This window comes from Thunnus albacares, chromosome 6 (assembly GCF_914725855.1).
Source record: "Thunnus albacares chromosome 6, fThuAlb1.1, whole genome shotgun sequence".
Lineage (NCBI taxonomy): Eukaryota > Metazoa > Chordata > Actinopteri > Scombriformes > Scombridae > Thunnus > Thunnus albacares.
In genome coordinates, this window is record NC_058111.1 from 1,132,526 (window position 1) to 1,151,169 (window position 18,644).

General features: G+C 44.8%; 1 protein-coding gene across 5 annotated transcripts in view; it reads left to right on the forward strand.

Annotated features, from left to right (window-relative positions):
- The window catches only part of abcc5 (ATP-binding cassette, sub-family C (CFTR/MRP), member 5), a 26,471-nt gene continuing 7,827 nt past the window's right edge, over positions 1–18,644 (forward strand). Inside the window, exons 1-22 of one of the 5 annotated variants that reach the window (XM_044353828.1) lie at positions 1–407; positions 2,184–2,345; positions 3,965–4,068; positions 5,476–5,631; positions 6,321–6,465; positions 6,626–6,859; positions 7,395–7,568; positions 8,185–8,332; positions 8,433–8,581; positions 10,262–10,369; positions 10,817–10,980; positions 11,483–11,720; positions 11,968–12,039; positions 12,126–12,250; positions 12,327–12,399; positions 14,062–14,265; positions 14,354–14,497; positions 14,571–14,664; positions 14,749–14,918; positions 17,025–17,171; positions 17,817–17,946; positions 18,026–18,308. In XM_044353828.1, the coding sequence (XP_044209763.1) occupies positions 2,247–2,345; positions 3,965–4,068; positions 5,476–5,631; positions 6,321–6,465; positions 6,626–6,859; positions 7,395–7,568; positions 8,185–8,332; positions 8,433–8,581; positions 10,262–10,369; positions 10,817–10,980; positions 11,483–11,720; positions 11,968–12,039; positions 12,126–12,250; positions 12,327–12,399; positions 14,062–14,265; positions 14,354–14,497; positions 14,571–14,664; positions 14,749–14,918; positions 17,025–17,171; positions 17,817–17,946; positions 18,026–18,308 (3,161 nt within the window). In that variant the 5' untranslated portion in view covers positions 1–407; positions 2,184–2,246. The other 4 variants (XM_044353827.1, XM_044353829.1, XM_044353830.1 and 1 more) reach the window with 4 other exon arrangements.

Consider the following 18,644-nt stretch of genomic DNA (forward strand, 5'->3'; position numbering starts at 1 on the left):
GGGGCAGCAGAGCATTCTGGGAAATGTATCTGCTGTAAATTCTCCCCTGAGCGGAGACTCACAGGCACAATTATTCATCACAACATGCGGGTACACAACCGCTTATAATGACGTCATATGTTTACATGTACACAACAAATATTTACCAGGGTTTTTTTTCAAAGACCGTATTGAGTCCTGACAGTCCTCACTCAGGGCTGCAAACAACGTGACGGTGACGTCAGTCAACGAGGCGAAACGCAGGGAGGCGGGAGTCTGGCGTCACGTAGAACTGCATTTCCCATGATCCCCCACGCTGCTGCTGTGTTGATCTGCAGCTTCAGTGAGCTGTTTACTGAGCTGCGGACCTGAAGGAGGACAGGCAGTCTGTCCTCGCGGACTCGTAGACAGGTGAGACAGACGGACAGGTGAGCAGCTCGCGACTAAACAGCTGATTTGTGTTGTTTTTGTGTTCGGAGTCATTTCCGGTGTGATGCTCAGAGCGCTGAAGGCCTCACGTGATAAAACAGCAGATATTGAGTTTGTGATTCATCTGTGTTTTACTGCAGTATTTTATTACTGTACTCTGAGTACACAGTAACTAACGCAGTACTCTGTAGTACTCGGTGGTACTCAGTAATATTATTACTGAGCTTAATAAGGAGTTTATTCTGTTGAATCATAATAATCCTGTAATATTATTATTATTATTATTAATAATAATAATAATATGTTGTTCATGTAGTTTTACTACATTCTGTACTTCAGCATGTTTTTATTACAGTTTGCAGTATTTATGATATTATTCTAGTACTGATTTTATTAAGTGAAGATAAAACTCTAAATATTCCATCTGTGCTTCTGTGTTTTTATACTTTCAGTATTTCTGTAATATTCCTGCAGTCTTTATATTTTATTATTATTTATTATTTATCTGATGTTTAGAGCTGCAACATTTACTCAATAAACAGAAAATTAATCAGAAACTATTTTTATAATCTAATAATCATTTGAACCATTTTTACAGTAAAAAAACAGATTTTGCAGCTTGTCAGATGTGAAGATTTGAAGCTTTTCTGCTGCTCAGACACGAAACATGAAGAATCATAACAAACATTTTTCACTAGTTTCTGACATTTTATAGACAAAATGATGAATTAATGAATCAATGATGACAGTAACTGACTGTTTGATCATCTCTCATGTTTAACATCATGTTTGATCCTGTAAAATCTATTTTAATATTTAACTTTTAAATAATATTTCTATAATATTTATTTTGCATCTGACTGTTTTGTGCTCGTGTGTGTTTTTGTCTGTGATCTGTTGTGTTTTCTGTCTTTTTATTTAAATATAAAATTCCTTCAGTGTTTCTGTTTCTGTTTGTTTTTCCACATATGAAATCTATAAAATCACACGAGAAACTAAACTCCAAACTCAACGTCTCCTTTCAAGCTTTTTCCAGAGCTTTCGATCATATCACCCTGTCTTCACACAGTTCAAAGGTCGTTCTTGACCTTTGCTGAGAGTTTATAATAATCTGTGAGAACATTTACTAAAGTACTGAAGTACAGTTTAGAGGTACTTGTACTTTACTTGAGTATTTCCATGTGATGCTACTTTCTACATTTCAGAGGGAAATATTGTACTTTCTACTCCACTACATTTATTTGACAGCTTTAGTTACTTTTCAGATGAAGATTTGACACAATGGATAATATAACAAGCTTTTAAAATACAACACATTGTTAAAGATGAAACCAGTGGTTTCCAACCTTTTTGGCTTTTGACGTCTTACAAAAAGCAGTGTGTAGTCGGGGTCACATTTCACATGTCTATGAGTTGTTATCAGCTCCACCAAATAGTGATTTTTCCCTCTAAACTTCTCACATGCTTTCATTTCAATAAATGTTCAAATGATCCAATATTTCAGCAAAAATCAAAGATTAGAGAAAAAGTCCAAAAACTGAAAACAGATTTGTGTATCAGAACTTTGTTTTTTCTTCTTTCCTCTCCCATTAATCATCTCACCACCCCTCAGATTTATCTGCTGACCCTTTGGAGGGGCCCGACCCCTAGGTTGGGAACCACTGGACTAAACTAGCTAACTGTATATAAAGTAGCTCCTTTGTACGTTGCAGTATTGGTACTTTTACTGCAGTATTTCTTCCAGCGCTGGTTTTAGTGTCTCTGTGTCTCTGCAGAGTTCAGGAGTTTCCTGTCAGGTAAAAGGTCAGAGGTCACAGCTCCATGTTGTCTGATAGAAGATGAGAGACCATGACTCTGGACGGAGTGAGCCTCGGCCCTCCTGCTGCCGTGCTCTGCCGGGGTCAGAGGTCAAACCCTCCCAGGATGTCACGGCTCAGGTGAGAACATGTGACCACAGCTCAGACGGGTGTGTGATGACGAGGCGTTCAGGTGCTCCTCTAACAAACACATCAGTACCGTTTCTGACTGTTGTTGATAAAGTTGACAGCTGTGGTTTAAGCTCCGGCAGAGAGTTTCTGTCCCACAGAACGTCCTTAAAACCATCCTTGATTTACCTTAAAACACCGAAATGTTCAGTAAAATAAACTCATTTGTTGAAGCAACAAAATAAAAACAACCAAAAACACATCAAACTGATTCAGTTTCAGATTATAAAATGAGAATAAAAGAGAAAAATGTCGATTTTAACTAACAAATTAAATGTTTTCAGGGTTTTTTCTTTAATAACAATCTGAGAGATTTTTCTTGTTTTTTTCTTTTAGTCATAATTTTTTAAATTTTTTTTTTTATCACAACACAAACAGCAAATAGTATCTTATATTTATGGTCATATCTCTGGTTTCTGTTATTTTGAGACAAAATGAAAACAACAAAAAAACAAAACTGTGATCACATATCAGAATAAAAGCAGATAAATCACACACACACACACACATATATGTCCTTGTTTACATAATGAAGACCCGCCTCCTGATGCTGGGAGGGGGGGGATCCAGGCTTCTGATTGGTCGACGCCGTATGAATGGATGTGATGTGTGTGAGGAACATGAGGCGGAGAACGTGAGCTCTGCACGTGCTCAGTAGCAGCTGAGAGGAGGCTGTGACACACACACACACAGTTTAATCTGCAGGTTACCATGGCAACGACACTGATGCTTCAGGGGTTTTGGGCTGACTGACGTTTATCAGCAGAGAACAAAACTGAACATCAACAGTGAAATTATTGATGGATGGATTGATTGATTGATAGTCGACTCCTCTGAGTGATTTCTGTCTCTCCGTGAAGTGAAGATGTTTCCAGATGTTTCCAGATGTTTCCAGGTGTTTCCAGGTGTTTTTGATCACTGATGAAGGTCGTGTGAAACGTGTCTGGATGTGAAAGTGTTTTGTTTCTGTCACTGAAATGATTCATTTCATTCAAACCTGACACACTTCATCTCTACAGCTCCTTCAAATACACAAACATTAAATATAGAAACATTAAATATTAATGCAGATTCAGCCTTTATTTGTCAACACAGACAACACAACTTAGAAAACACATTAAAAACATGAATTTCAAGTGGTCAAATATAGAGATAAAACATAGAACATAAACACTCAGATGTGTATATTGTGTTTATATAGTGTATAAATGTGTATATTGTGTTTATATAGTGTATAAATGTGTATATTGTGTTTATATAGTGTATAAATGTGTATATTGTGTTTATATAGTGTATAAATGTGTATATTGTGTTTATATAGTGTATAAATGTGTATATTGTGTTTATATAGTGTATAAATGTGTATATTGTGTTTATGTAGTTTGTTAGTTTGTGTTGAACATAAACTGAAGAAGTGAGGATGTAAACATGTCAAATGCTTTGTTGCTTGTTTGTGTTTTGTATTGACGACATTTGAAGGCTGAAGTCACTGTGTGTGTGTGTGTGTGTGTGTGTGTGTGTGTGTGTGTGTGTGTGTGTGTGTGTGTGTGTGCGTGTGTGCGTGAGGTCAGGGTGCATTGTGTGTGTGTGCGGACAGATCGGCTGGTTGCCACGGTGAAGAGCTGGCGGAGGGCGGAGCTAAAGACCAGACCAAAGCAGGTGGAGAGAGAGACAGGTAACACACACACACACATCCAGAGGTGTGTGTGTCTCTCAGGTGTGTGTGTGTCTCTCAGGTGTGTGTGTGTGTCTCTCAGGTGTGTGTGTCTCAGGTGTGTGTGTGTCTCTCAGGTGTGTGTGTCTCAGGTGTGTGTGTCTCTCAGGTGTGTGTGTGTCTCTCAGGTGTGTGTGTGTGTGTCTCTCAGGTGTGTGTGTGTGTCTCTCAGGTGTGTGTGTCTCAGGTGTGTGTGTGTCTCTCAGGTGTGTGTGTCTCAGGTGTGTGTGTCTCTCAGGTGTGTGTGTGTCTCTCAGGTGTGTGTGTGTTTGTCTCTCAGGTGTGTGTGTGTGTGTCTCTCAGGTGTGTGTGTGTGTCTCTCATGTGTGTGTGTGTGTGTCTCTCAGGTGTGTGTGTCTCAGGTGTGTGTGTGTGTCTCTCAGGTGTGTGTGTCTCTCAGGTGTGTGTGTCTCTCAGGTGTGTGTGTGTGTGTCTCTCAGGTGTGTGTGTCTCTCAGGTGTGTGTGTGTGTGTCTCTCAGGTGTGTGTGTGTGTGTCTCTCAGGTGTGTGTGTGTGTGTGTGTTTCTCAGGTGTGTGTGTCTCTCAGGTGTGTGTGTTTGTCTCTCAGGTGTGTGTGTGTGTGTGTCTCTCAGGTGTGTGTGTTTGTCTCTCAGGTGTGTGTGTGTCTCAGGTGTGTGTGTGTGTGTCTCTCAGGTGTGTGTGTGTCTCTCAGGTGTGTGTGTTTGTCTCTCAGGTGTGTGTGTGTTTGTCTCTCAGGTGTGTGTGTGTGTCTCTCAGGTGTGTGTGTCTCTCAGGTGTGTGTGTGTGTTTGTCTCTCAGATGTGTGTGTCTCTCAGGTGTGTGTGTTTGTCTCTCAGGTGTGTGTGTGTGTCTCTCAGGTGTGTGTGTGTCTCTCAGGTGTGTGTGTCTCAGGTGTGTGTGTGTGTCTCTCAGGTGTGTGTGTGTCTCAGGTGTGTGTGTGTGTCTCTCAGGTGTGTGTGTCTCAGGTGTGTGTGTGTGTCTCTCAGGTGTGTGTGTGTGTCTCTCAGGTGTGTATGTGTCTCTCAGGTGTGTGTGTTTGTCTCTCAGGTGTGTGTGTCTCAGGTGTGTGTGTGTGTCTCTCAGGTGTGTGTGTGTGTCTCTCAGGTGTGTGTGTGTCTCTCAGGTGTGTGTGTTTGTCTCTCAGGTGTGTGTGTGTGTCTCTCAGGTGTGTGTGTGTGTCTCTCAGGTGTGTGTGTGTCTCTCAGGTGTGTGTGTTTGTCTCTCAGGTGTGTGTGTGTGTCTCTCAGGTGTGTGTGTGTCTCTCAGGTGTGTGTGTTTGTCTCTCAGGTGTGTGTGTGTGTCTCTCAGGTGTGTGTGTGTGTCTCTCAGGTGTGTGTGTCTCTCAGGTGTGTGTGTGTCTCTCAGGTGTGTGTGTTTGTCTCTCAGGTGTGATCATCCCGTCGACAGCGCCGGTCTTTTCTCCTTCATGACGTTTCATTGGCTGACTCCTCTGGTGGTACACGCCCACCGGAAAGGACAGCTCTTATTGGACGACATCTGGCCTGTGTCACAGCGGGAGGGTTGCCATGCCAACAGCCTGAGGTGGGCGGAGCTTTTAAATGAATGAATTAGAACTATTTTACCTGTTTCATGGTGATTAAAACATCAAACACCTGACTGGTGTAAAATCCTACATTACCCAGAATCCACCAGCTCAGGTGTGATGCTGCTTTCAGGCGATATTTATTTCCTTACAGAACGTGTTTCCAAGCAGGAAAACATCCGACATGTCCGTCGCTGTGGGTCAGATTATAATTATCACTGTGACATGTTGTTATAAATGTTGTTTTCCTGAAAACAAACATCAGTCTGTAAATAAGTTCAGACATTTAATTTAATCATTTGATATTTATTCAGTTATTTAGTTACTTTTAGCTAAAATGATTCAATTTAATTTAATGTTAAACATCTTAAATCTGGTTTTTATGTGTAATGAATGATTATTGAATGATTATTGAATGATTATTGAATGACTATTGAATGATTATTGAATGATTATTGAATGACTATTGAATGATTATTGAATGATTATTGAATGATTATTGAATGATTATTGAATGACTATTGAATGATTATTGAATGATTATTGAATGATTATTGAATGATTATTGAATGATTATTGAATGACTATTGAATGATTATTGAATGATTACTGAATGACTATTGAATGATTATTGAATGATTATTGAATGATTATTGAATGATTAATGAATGATTATTGTGTCTCTCAGGCTCGCAGCTCTGTGGGAGGAAGAGCAGAGGTCAAAGGGCAGCAAGGCGTCTCTGTGTTCGGTGGTTTGGTCTTTCTGTCGGACTCGTCTCCTCCTGTCCATCCTCTGTCTCACCGTCACTCAGCTGGCAGGATTCAGTGGCCCGGTGAGTCAGGACCAGTGAAACCAGTAACACCAGTAAGACATTTAAGACCAGGATGACCAGTGAGACTAGCACAAGTATGACTAGTAAGACCTGTTTGATCAGACCAGTACAACCTATAAAACCAGTGTGGCCAGTCTGACCTGCTGTGTGCCTCCTCCAGGCCTTTGTGGTGAAACGTCTACTGGAGTACACCCAGCAGGAGGAGCCTGAGCTGGGCTACGGGCTGCTGCTGGTAGTGGGACTACTGGGCACCGAGCTGGTGCGGTCCTGGTCTCTGGCTCTGACCTGGGCCCTGAACTACAGGACGGGCAGCCGGCTGAGAGGAGCCGTCCTCAGCATGGCGTTCCACAAGATCCTGCGTCTCCGCAGCGTCAGGGACAAGTCCATGGGACAGGTGAGGGACACGCCCACACAGGTGAGAGACACAATTATACAGGTGAGGGACACGCCCACACAGGTGAGGGACACGTTTATACAGGTGAGACACACAATTATACAGGTGAGGGACACGTTTATACAGGTGAGGGACACGTTTATACAGGTGAGGGACACGCCCACACAGGTGAGGGACACGTTTATACAGGTGAGGGACACGCCCACACAGGTGAGGGACACGTTTATACAGGTGAGGGACATGCCTACACAGGTGAGGGACAAGTTCACACAGGTGAGAGACACAATTATACAGGTGAGGGACGCGTCCATACAGGTGAGGGACACACCTACACAGGTGAGGGACACGTTCACACAGGTGAGGGACATGTTCATACAGGTGAGGGACAGCTGCCAGAACAGCTCTGTTTTTTTTATTTGTTCTGTCTTTCGTCCCTTCTTTCTCTCTGTCTTGTTTTTTTTTCTTCTTTCTGTCGTCTTCTGTCTGTTGATGTTGATGATAATCACATCTGATTTAACTCTTTCTGTCCCTTCAGTTGATCAACATGTGTTCCAGTGACGGTCAGCGGATGTTCGAGGCGGCGGCGGTGGGCAGTTTGTTGGCGGGGGGCCCACTGGTGGCGGTGCTGGGCGTGGCCTACAACCTGTTTATACTGGGACCAACGTCTCTGCTGGGCTCAGCTGTGTTCATCCTGTTCTACCCCACCATGGTCAGTACCTGTCACCTGTCTGTCACCTGTATATTCTCAGATTATTAACTTGTATTAAATGTGTTGGTGTCGTTGGTGTGGAAGTTCCTCAGCGTGAGTGAAGAAGAATCTGTAACAGGAGGAGGAACAACCTTGGAAACATTTGGAACAACTAACTTAATCAGACACTTAAACCTTCACTGTGGTGAACATTCCCAGTTTCAGGAAGAAAAATGTAAGTTATTTAAATAGTTAATGAACATACAGTTGAATTTCATTACTCTATTAAAGGAAAGTTACAAAAATGTTTGTGTATGCTGTCAATTATCGTTCTCAGAAAGAAAGGAAATATATAAAAGAAAAAGAAAATCTTTATTTCTTATTAAATTCTTATAAAGAAAGAAAATTGGAATCAGCAGGTCAGACCATTAAAACATCGTGAAACGGAATTGGTCAAGAAAATTGCACCAGTGCGTCTCTATTGTTAAAACATTTCTTGTTTCCCAAACTTTCACAGTCTGAGCTTCCTGTCTCCTCTGACATCACAGACACAGAGGTCATCTGTGATGAAATGATCCACCTGGAGACGTTTATCCTCCTACCTGTGCAGGTGTATTGATCGGTTTGTTCTGTTCAGATGTTCAGCTCCAGACTGACGGCGTACTTCAGGAGGAAGGGCGCTGCTGTCACCGACAGACGAGTGCAGAAGATGAACGAGATCCTCAACTACATCAAGTTCATCAAGATGTACGCCTGGGTCAAAGCCTTCTCCCAGGACGTCCACAGTACGTACGCGCCTGACACGCTCACCTGGGCGGCCTGTAACTGTGACATCAGCAGGTAACTGTGACATTAGCGGTGTTTTTGACTCGTCTGCTCTGTCAGGGATCCGCGGGGAGGAGCGCAGGATCCTGGAGCTAACAGGTTACTTCCAGAGCATCACGGTGGGCGTGGCTCCCATCGTCGTCGTCATCGCCAGCGTCGCAACATTCTCCGCCCACATGTTGCTAGGATACGACCTGACAGCAGCTCAGGTGTGAAACATGTTCAAACCGTCTGCTGTTAGTGTTGTCAGTGTGTTTTTATTGTGTTAACTGCTCAGTCAGCTGTTAGCATTTAGCTGCAGCGTAGCTTACTGGCGGCTGCGTGTTTTTCCTCGTTCTGTTTCTCATTTCAAAATATTCTGTAATTGATCTACTCGATGTTACTGAACATAGAAACTCTCCTGACAATGTGACGAACCTACAGGTTTATATTCTGACACCAGTTTACGTTATTTACACTTCTTTTCTGTCTGTGAGAATACTACAATACCCATGAGCCTCGGCTGCTGTTGCTATGGAGAAGAAGCCAGTCAGAGGTGTGAATCAGAGTGTAATGAATGAAATTTTAAACAAAGCAAGTCGCCATGGTTACTGAATTCATTCAAAGTGACCCAGAAATTAAAAGTGAACTGATTTAATCTGCAGATTGTAAAATTAGTTTAATCTTTAGTTTCTGCTCGCCGCTAGCGACACACCTGACCGAACTTTAAGCTCTGCGATTGGCTGTTTCATGCTGAAATGCACCATGGGAGTTGTAGTTAACTTCTACCCTGAAATCTTTATGTCCACAGTCATGTATTTTCAGTATTTTTTAACACAGTTGTTCATGTTTTGTTGTGATGTCAGAAGAGTTTCTTGTTGATCCAAACAGTAAAAGAGAGAAACATGAACGAGACTTTTACTGCAGGAACCAGAGAGGCTGAAATATCTCCTCCCACCTCTATTCTTTGTTTGTACCCGTTAGCATTATACCACAGCTAACTAACACAGCTAGCTACATTATAAGTCTGACTTTTCATTGCATCAGGCCACTGCTAACTGGCTAGCCTTGCTATAGGTTTCTCTTTTTACCTGTTAGCATTCGAACAGGCCAATATCTTTATACTTGTTGGCAATACAGCAGGTCACAGCTGGGTGGCTAGCTACACTTGAAGTCTCTTTTTATACCTGTTTGCTTTGCAAATGGCTACAGTAAGCGGCTAACCTCGCTACAGTTCTTTCTTTATACTGCCTAGTGTTTTAACAGGCTACAGCTAACTGGCTAGCCTTGTTATCAATCTATACTTGTTAGCAATAAAGCAGGCTTTGGCTAACTGACTAGTTACACCAGTCTTTCTTTATACATGTGTGCATTACAAAAGGCAGCCGCTAACTGTTACCTGCTAGCATTAGCTCACTAGCTAACCCCATTTTCCCGTCTGTTCCTTCATGTTGACACGTTTCTGAAGGGACGCCGCCTTCAACTCAACCTCTCTAAGACTGAGCTCCTTGTCATCCCAGCCGGTCTCTATACAACAAAACATCACCACCCAGACAAACAACGGAGTTTGTTCCATCTGTTCGATCTGTCGAGTCCCTCTCCATCTTTAAGAAAAGACTAAAGACCAGCTCTTTCATGAACATTTCTGCACCTGATGGAATTATAAAAAAATATATATAGAAAAATGTATTATCCACTTCTATGCACTCTGCCTGTTGGCATCTACGTCCTGTCAGACTTGAACTTAGCTTTATGGTACTTATTCGTGTTGTTCTCTCCTGACTGGATCCCTGCTTGTGTTGTATTAACTCTTGTGTGTGTGTTGCTTTGGATAAAAACTAAATGAAAGTGTAAAGTTTCTGTTAAACGTCTGGATGCTCACAGGTCTGGTTTACTTTCTGTCTCTTCAGGCCTTCACTGTGGTGACGGTGTTCAACGCCATGACCTTTGCCCTGAAGGTCACACCGTTCTCTGTCAAGTCTCTATCGGAGGCGTCCGTAGCCGTGGAGAGATTCAAGGTGTGCTGCTGTCCTACATCTCACCTACATACTGTACATACTTGCCTACACACCTGGTTATATATCTCCCCTCATCCACACTGCCTCAGTTTGTTGTGCTGGGAGGTTGGAGGGTTCAGCTGTTCCCTGGCTGTTGGACAGATGGATGAAGGGATGAATGGTTGGATGAATAGTTGGATGACTGAATGGGAGAATAGATGGAGGGAATGAGCTGAGTCAGCAGAAACGTGTCCGACCAGTTTGATCTGAGGAAGCTTCAGCCAAAAATCAAATCCCAGTGAAATTAAAAGATCAGACTGATCCTAACAGTCTGCAGCGGCTGTAGCGCCCCCCTGAGGCCGCAGTGTTGAGTTAAATTGAAATGAAAAGACAACTTTCCTGTTTTTATATCTTTAGCAGAGACTCTGGGCTGACATGTTTAGTTTGAGACACTCCGTCCCTTTTCAGAGTCTCTTCCTGTTGCCGGAGGTCGACAGCATCCGTGCGTTGCCTGGTGATCCTCAGGTTGCCGTGGAGATGTGTGGAGTCAGTCTGGCGTGGGATGGAGGCGGGCACAGCGCCCAGCCGAGTCCATGTGTCCGGACAGCCAGCAGACACCAACACAGAGAGAAGTACACAACGTTTACTACATGTGTTTCTCAGTTTAGATGATGCCTTCATCAACAGCCTGAGACCAGATCTAATGATGCATTCAGGTGCTCCTTGTCAACAAAATAGTCCCTCAGCTTTATCAAAATCACACCATACTCACTTTTATATTCTAACCCCAAATCTCAAGCTTTCTAAATGTCTAAATTTCTGCCATTTAAAGATACTGTGTGTGATTTTTGTCTTATTTAAATTGGAAATAGATGTTTTTTGTTTGTAGAAAAATGAAACAATCCTGGTCTAAATTGCAGTTTTAGTACAATGTCAACATGACGTAAGAACTATTCAGATTCTAAACTCGGATGTTAAAGGCAACAAGCAAAATTATATTTACATTCAGTCTTTTTCACCAAAATGTGCATTCAAGAAGTACTCATATCAACATATTTGTTCTTTAGAGGCATGTACGAGTGATTTGGTGCATTCACCAGTTTTCTCTTGTACTTGTCCTGTCGTGACCTCCAGGTGCAGAGACAGAGTGGTTCTCCAGGAAGAGGAGGAGGAGCAGGAGGTGACTGGCTCCCTGCTGAGAGGAGGAGGAGGAGGAGGAGGAGGAGGAGGAGGAGACAGAGCCTCGAGTCCAGAGGAAGAAGAGGGGGAAGAAGGTGGGGAGGGGGAGGCTTTACCTCCCCTCCTGACCATCCCCTCTGTCTCACCGCGGCTTCAGAGCACCCTGCACAGCATCAACCTGAGCATCCAGCAGGTAGATCCTCCAGACACATCATCATCTCTGATATCATCACCAATAAACCTCCATAAATACATTTACAACCAGAGAAAAAGAGGCTGCAGAACCTGCCTGAGAATCATCACGTGTTTAAGTTTCTTCATTTTCACAGTGTTCAGTGATAGTTGTCTGAACATCATGTTACACTGCAGACAGCGGCTGCTAACAGCTGATTCATTGACTTTTAATGGAGACGATTTGACTAAATGTCTGTGTGTCTCAGGGGCAGCTGGTCGGTGTCTGTGGGAGCGTTGGCAGTGGCAAAACCTCTCTGATCTCCGCCATCTTAGGACAGGTGACGTTACCTCCCACAACAGCCTAAAAGCTGCTACTGGTAATGTGCTGATCATTAATATTGATAACTAATCGGTGTATTGACAGATGATTGTGTTGGAGGGCAGCGTGGCTGTCAGAGGAAGGCTGGCCTACGTGGCTCAGCAGGCCTGGATCCTGAACACAACACTGAGGGACAACATCCTGTTTGGACAGGAGTACCAGGAGGACAGGTGTGAGCGTCTTTGGACTGTGATTGGCTGGTTTAGTCCTCAGACGAGGATGAACTAACTGTTTTTGTTTCTGCAGGTATCAGTCGGTGCTGAGCGCCTGCTGTCTCAGACCAGACCTTGCCCTGCTGCCCAACGCTGACCTCACAGAGGTGACATCACTTCCTGTTTGTGCTCTAATATAGAAAGTGCTCTGTGTGTTGATATTAACTAATGACGAGAGACATCCAATGACCAGGTCTGTTTTCAGCAACATGTCACTCCGATAATAAATAATCAGGTGGTTCCATCAGGATGATGATGCTGCTTTTAATAACAAACTACTGTTCATTGATGAAAACAGACCTGCAAAGCGAATGTTTGCCTTGCAAACTGGATCATTTGTGTTTATTTGCCCCAAACAGCCAAAATACATGACTGTGTAGAACCCCTGAGTCTTTGTGGGTATTGTACCGGCCTGTTGTGGTGAAGGACCTTAACCCTCACCTAATGTCATGAACTTTGGGTAGTGACCAAAATGATGCGATCAGGGATACAAGCAGTGAAAGTTAGTTTCCTTTGGCTGGCTGCTGCTCTGCATTGAAAGGAGCCAGTAGAGCTGCTTTGGGCATCTGACTGATGACTGGACGCCTCACTGTGGAGGTATTCTGGGCAAGTCAGGGCAGACCTCGAACACACTGGAGGGCTGTACCATCAGTGTATGAATGTGTGTGAATGGTTAGTTTCCTCTGATGGGCAGGTTGGGACCTTGCATGGTAGCCCCTGTACCCATTCAGCGTATGAATGTGTGTGAATGGGTGAATGTGATTTGTAGTGTAAAAGCGCTTTGAGTGGTTGGAAGACTAGAAAGGAGCTATACAAGTACAGTCCATTTACCATTATTTATCCCATCTGGTCTGGGAACATCTTGGGATCCTTCAGGAGGAGCTGGAGAACATGGCTACCTTGCTTAACCTGCTGCCGCTGCCACCCAGAACCCGTATAAATGCCAGACAATAGATTAATGGATCTTTGGCTGTGTTGTATCCCCATTTCTACCAGACAAGAAGTCTTCTGGCCCAGTTTTTGGTTTCTAACTGCTGACTCCTGCTCCCTCTGAACAGCCTTCTCTCCACAAATACTGATGAAGCCTGGACATGTTGTTCTGTCCAACAAGGGTTCTCCACTGTTCTTCTGCTTTGGAGGATTGGTTGTCCTGCTCCATGCAGGTGTTGCGTTTGTTTTAGCTGTCTTTGTTGTGATGTGACATCTGCTCAACCGCCAACCCCTGAAAGTACTCGGAACTTGCCCAGATCTAGTTCTAGGAACTAGTGACTTTGGTTAAGACCTTGTTTAAAGCCAGAGACCTCTGAGGTCTCTGCAGTGTTTAGAGAGAACTGAAACATCACTCCTCAGCCTTCTACACTCATCTGAGAGTCAGCCATAGTGAGGGGGGGGGGGGGGTATGATGGCATGGTTCAGTAGCCCACCCAGCTGGCTTGTTAACACCAGAGTGATGCAGAGTCGAACTGGCCCTCTATTGGTTGAGGACACAAAGGTTTTTTGCCACTTGTTTTTTCTTCCAAAGCTTTATTGACCAAAATGTATTTCAGTTTTGCATGTATCAGAACTATAGCATGAAACAGTAGAAGAAGATACAGAGAAGGTTTATATCACTGTCTTAAGCCCGCTTAGGTCAAACTGCCTCGTCGTCAAATGCAACAAAGCCAGCACCGTCACATCCCTGACAGCATTTATATTATTGTATGTATTATCTATCCATGTACATTATAGTATGAATGAAAAGCTAAAAGTTCTAATTTCCTTTCTGTCAGATTGGTGAACGTGGCGCCAACCTGAGCGGCGGGCAGCGCCAGCGAATCAGCTTGGCCCGTGCCCTCTACAGTGACCGGGACGTTTACATCCTGGACGACCCGCTCAGCGCCCTCGACGCCCACGTGGCCAATCACATCTTCCATAACGGCATCAGGCAGCAGCTTCGCCACAAGACCGTCATCTTCGTCACGCACCAGCTGCAGGTAAACATCCTCCTGACAGGTAAGGTGTGCTCTACTGCACAACACTGACACGGAGATAACCAGTGTGTGTGTGTGTGTGTGTGTGCAGTACCTGGTGGACTGTGATGATGTCATCCTGATGAGGGAGGGCAGTATAGTGGAGCAGGGTAACCATGACAACCTGATGAAACTGAATGGAGACTACGCCACCATGTTCAACCACTTTCAGCTGGGAGACACTCCGTACATAGAGGTACATACCTGTCTGTCTGTCTGTCTGATTGTTTGTCTGATTGTCTGACTGACTGTCTCACTGTCTGTTTCAGGCTCCCAGCAGGAAGTCCGGCGGCTCTCAGAGGAAGCCAGCAGACAGTAAACCAGGATCAGTGAAGAAGAATGCGCCGGTTATCAAAGACAACGGTAACACAGAACACTGTTACACCTGTTTTACTCTGATCTGTTACTTTACTGTGTTTCACTGTTTCCTGTCATGTGACACTGAAGGGGAGGAGCAGCAGTGTGGAGGCGTGGCCTGGCCCGTGTTCCGGCTGTACATGGCGGCGTGCGGTGGCTCCGCCTCTTGCCTGCTGATCCTGGCTTTGTTTGTTTTAAATGTGGGAAGCTCCGCCTTCTGCCAGTGGTGGCTCAGCTACTGGATCAACCAGGGCAGCGGGGTGAGACGCCTCCTCCTCACCTCTTCTTAACCTCCTCCTCACTTCCTCTTCACCTCCTCTACATCTCCTTGTATGTTCAGCTGAACTAATCACTCTTTGCAGGGCCTTACAATCCTGTTCGGTGCTGTTTCTGTACCAGACAGTGATGTTCCCGTCAGGACGCCGTCGATGGTGCAGGAGTAGAAATACCCAGAATTTCCTCAAGCGTCTGAGGTGAAACAGTCTCTGCTTTGCTTTCTCACCACTGAGTCAGTATGCAGCGTCCAGGTCAGACCCTTGGTGATGTGGACCTGTTGGTATTAAAGGGGGGCGTACTTCCTTCCCTGCTTCTTCCCAAGTCCACTATCAGCTCCTGAGTCTTGCTGACGTTCAGGAGTAGGTTGTTGTCCTTCCTTCAGCCTTCAGCCTTTTCATTGTTATCTGTGATCGGGTCCACCACAGCTGTGTCATCAGCAAACTTGATGATGGTGTTGGAATCGAAAGTGATTCCACAGTCGTGTGTGTACAGGAAGTACAGCAGGGGGCTCGAAACGCAGCCCTCGGGTGCTCCGGTGTTAAGAATGAGGGTAGAAGAAGTGTGTCCGCCTGTATCATTGTGAACACCGTTGCTAGTTGGTCAGCACATAGTTTGAGGACCCGTCCACTGAGAGCTGCTGCTTTCTTGGTGTTTTCACGCTGATGTCACCCGTCCATTAACCTCTTCCACTGTTTTTGCTTGCTGGCTGCTGATGGCCTCATAAAAGTTGTTAAGCTCACTCTCTAGAAATGCATCAGCACTTGACGAGGGGGCTCGTAATCTGTCACAGTTCTTCAATCTTGCCACATGCGTCTTGGATTGTAGTTCCACTTTCTTCACGTTGTCCCTTTTTGCCTCCTTTACTGCTCCTCTTACATTGTAGTCTGCTGATTTATAGACGTGTTTATGGCATCCAGGGTGGTTCTGGTGATCCATGGGTCCTGGTTGTGGAATGATTTCACCGTAGTTTGGGGTGCAGTTGCTTCTGTTTAGACTCAGTGAATCTATTGATGTCATCGGTGACGTCAACGTAGTGTAGTGCAGACTGTAGGGCGGCCTCTGATTGGCCTGACCACTTCCTGACCTCTGGCGTCACGCGTTGCAGTTTGTTCACACACATTGACCTCAGCAAGATGGCCGCATGGTCGCTCTCCCCGAACGCTGGTAGTGATTCTGCTCTGTAACCATTTCTGAATGGTGTGTAGCAGTGATCCAGAGTGTTTCTTCCCTTGTGATGCAGTAAATACGTTGATGGAAATCAGGCATAACCTTCTTAAACTTAGCCGGATTGAAGTCTCCAGCTCCACTAAGCGCAGCATCAGGATTATTGGTCTGCAAGCAGTTCAAGTCTTTGCAAAGAGCCCACAGGTGGGACGTAGACCGCTGTGATAATGACTGATGTAAATACCCTCGGTATAAACGCAATAACTCCAGATTAGGTGAGCAGGAACGGAATAGCACTTTAATATTCCCACTGTCACACCAATCCTTGTTCACCATAAAGTCCTCTGTTCTGTCGGATTAACAGAAAGAGAGTCATCTGGTTGAACGGTGTTGTTCAGTATTCCATAGACGTGGAGGTCGTCGTAGTTTGTTATCCGGCGCCTGCACGCTGGCTAGCAGGATGTTTGTCAGAGAAGATCCAGATGTGGCCGTGAATACAGCCGGTGTTTAACCCCTCCACGTTTACCCCGGTGTTTCCTCCGATGTGGAGATGGATGCAGAGACGGTCAGGTAGCGATGCAGAAACGGTCAGGTAGCGATGCAGAAACGGTCAGGTAGCGGAGTCAGCAGGAGGAGAGTTTACGACTGTTTCTCTGTCCTGATGATCGACTCCAGTCGTTTGTTCTCATTGGCCGACACGATTTACAGAGAGGAAGAGAACTGATGAGCAGAAATACGCACAAATGTAGCAGAACTAACAGAGAGGCAACCGGATAGGTCCACGGTTTCACTTGACCTCCTCATCATCTCCTCCTCTTCACCTCTTCATCTCCTCCTCTTCACCTCCTCCTCTACTCATCTTCCTCTCTTATCTTCTGTCCTCACCTGTAACTCCTCTTTTTTTCTCCTCTTGTTGTCTTTTCTAGAACACGACGGTAACCGAGGGCAACAGCTCAGCTGTGAGCGTGAGCATGAAGGACAATCCCATGATGCAACACTACGCCGCCATCTACGCCTCCTCCATGGGAGTCATGCTGCTCTTCAAACTCCTCAGAGGCATCGCCTTCGTCAAGGTGAGGACGCATCACGCCGTCCTGACTCCACAGCAACACACAGCAACCAGTAAACACCAGACACATACTGACTGGAGCTGTACTGGTTCAAAAAGGCAGAATAGAGACAACCAGTTAAAACTATGTGGAAGCAGTAAATGTTCAAAAAGATGTGGGTTTGTTTTACACACAAACTCATCCAGAGTTTTCAATTTACTAATTGAAATTCAAGTGAATGGACCCAAAACTTGCATGATTTTGATGCCACAGGTGTGAACAAGACAGACATGTCTCACCCTGCAGAAAATTCTCATCCTGTCATTCAAACTGTCAAAATAAAAGCACACCACACTTGTAAGAAATATCCCTCATTTTTAAAAAGCAAAACGATCTGATCCCGACGGACCAGAGTGCAAGTTCCCGACCGACGCTGCTCGCAGCTTTAATTGTTTTTGGTTTTTTTTTAAAGAGTTTTTTTTACTTTTGTTTATTTGTTGTTTTTGTCTCAGCTGAATTTATAAGACTATTTTTGTAAACTGCAGTGAGTAATTAACAAGTTAAAAGATAATCCAGTATTGATATGACTCCAGTTCTGTGTTCCTGTGAATCTCATGACACAAAGGCTCAGAGTGATGATCAGTGTTGAAACTTCCTCTGGTCCTGCAGGGAACGCTGCGCGCCTCCTCCAAGCTGCATGATGAACTCTACCATAAGATCCTCCGCTGCCCCATGAAGTTCTTCGACACGACGCCCACAGGACGGATCCTCAACCGCTTCTCCAAGGACATGGACGAAGGTACAGACAGACTGCTGCCAGTGTCTGACAGGATCCTGGAGCTTCTTTAATGTCTGTTTCTTCTCGTTTTTCCCTCCAGTCGACACTCGTCTGCCCTTCCAGGCTGAGATGTTCATCCAGAACGTGATCCTGGTCTTCTTCTGCCTGGGCGTCATCAGCTGTGTGTTCCCGTGGTTCCTGGCGGCGGTTGGTCCTCTGGTGTTGATGTTCGCCGCGCTGCACAGCGTCTCCAGAGTCTTCATCCGGGAGCTGAAACGCCTGGACAACGTGACCATGTCACCCTTCATGTCCCACATCACCTCCAGCATCCAGGGCCTGTCCACGCTGCAGGCCTACGACCGGGGGCGGGACTTCCTGCACAGGTAAGGAAACATCTGGAGATCTGCAAGATGGAAGTCTGAGCGTCCACCACCCTCAAAGACTATACATAGTTTGAGCGGTGAAATAACGGCAGTAATCTGAGATGCAGATGCTTTTTGACAGCAGATTAACAACTTAATGTGTCTGCTGGAGATGGTTAAAGTGCAGGTCCATTATTTTTTTTGAGTTTTTATATCATTCTGTAGCTTCACATCAGTGTTCCATATGTATTGATTGAAGTACATATATCTTAGTGTCATAATGTCATTTTTCCAAGTGTAGCAGTGGTGTACTCTCTCTCTTGCGTTGTGTTAAGGATGACACGCACACAGTCGCTT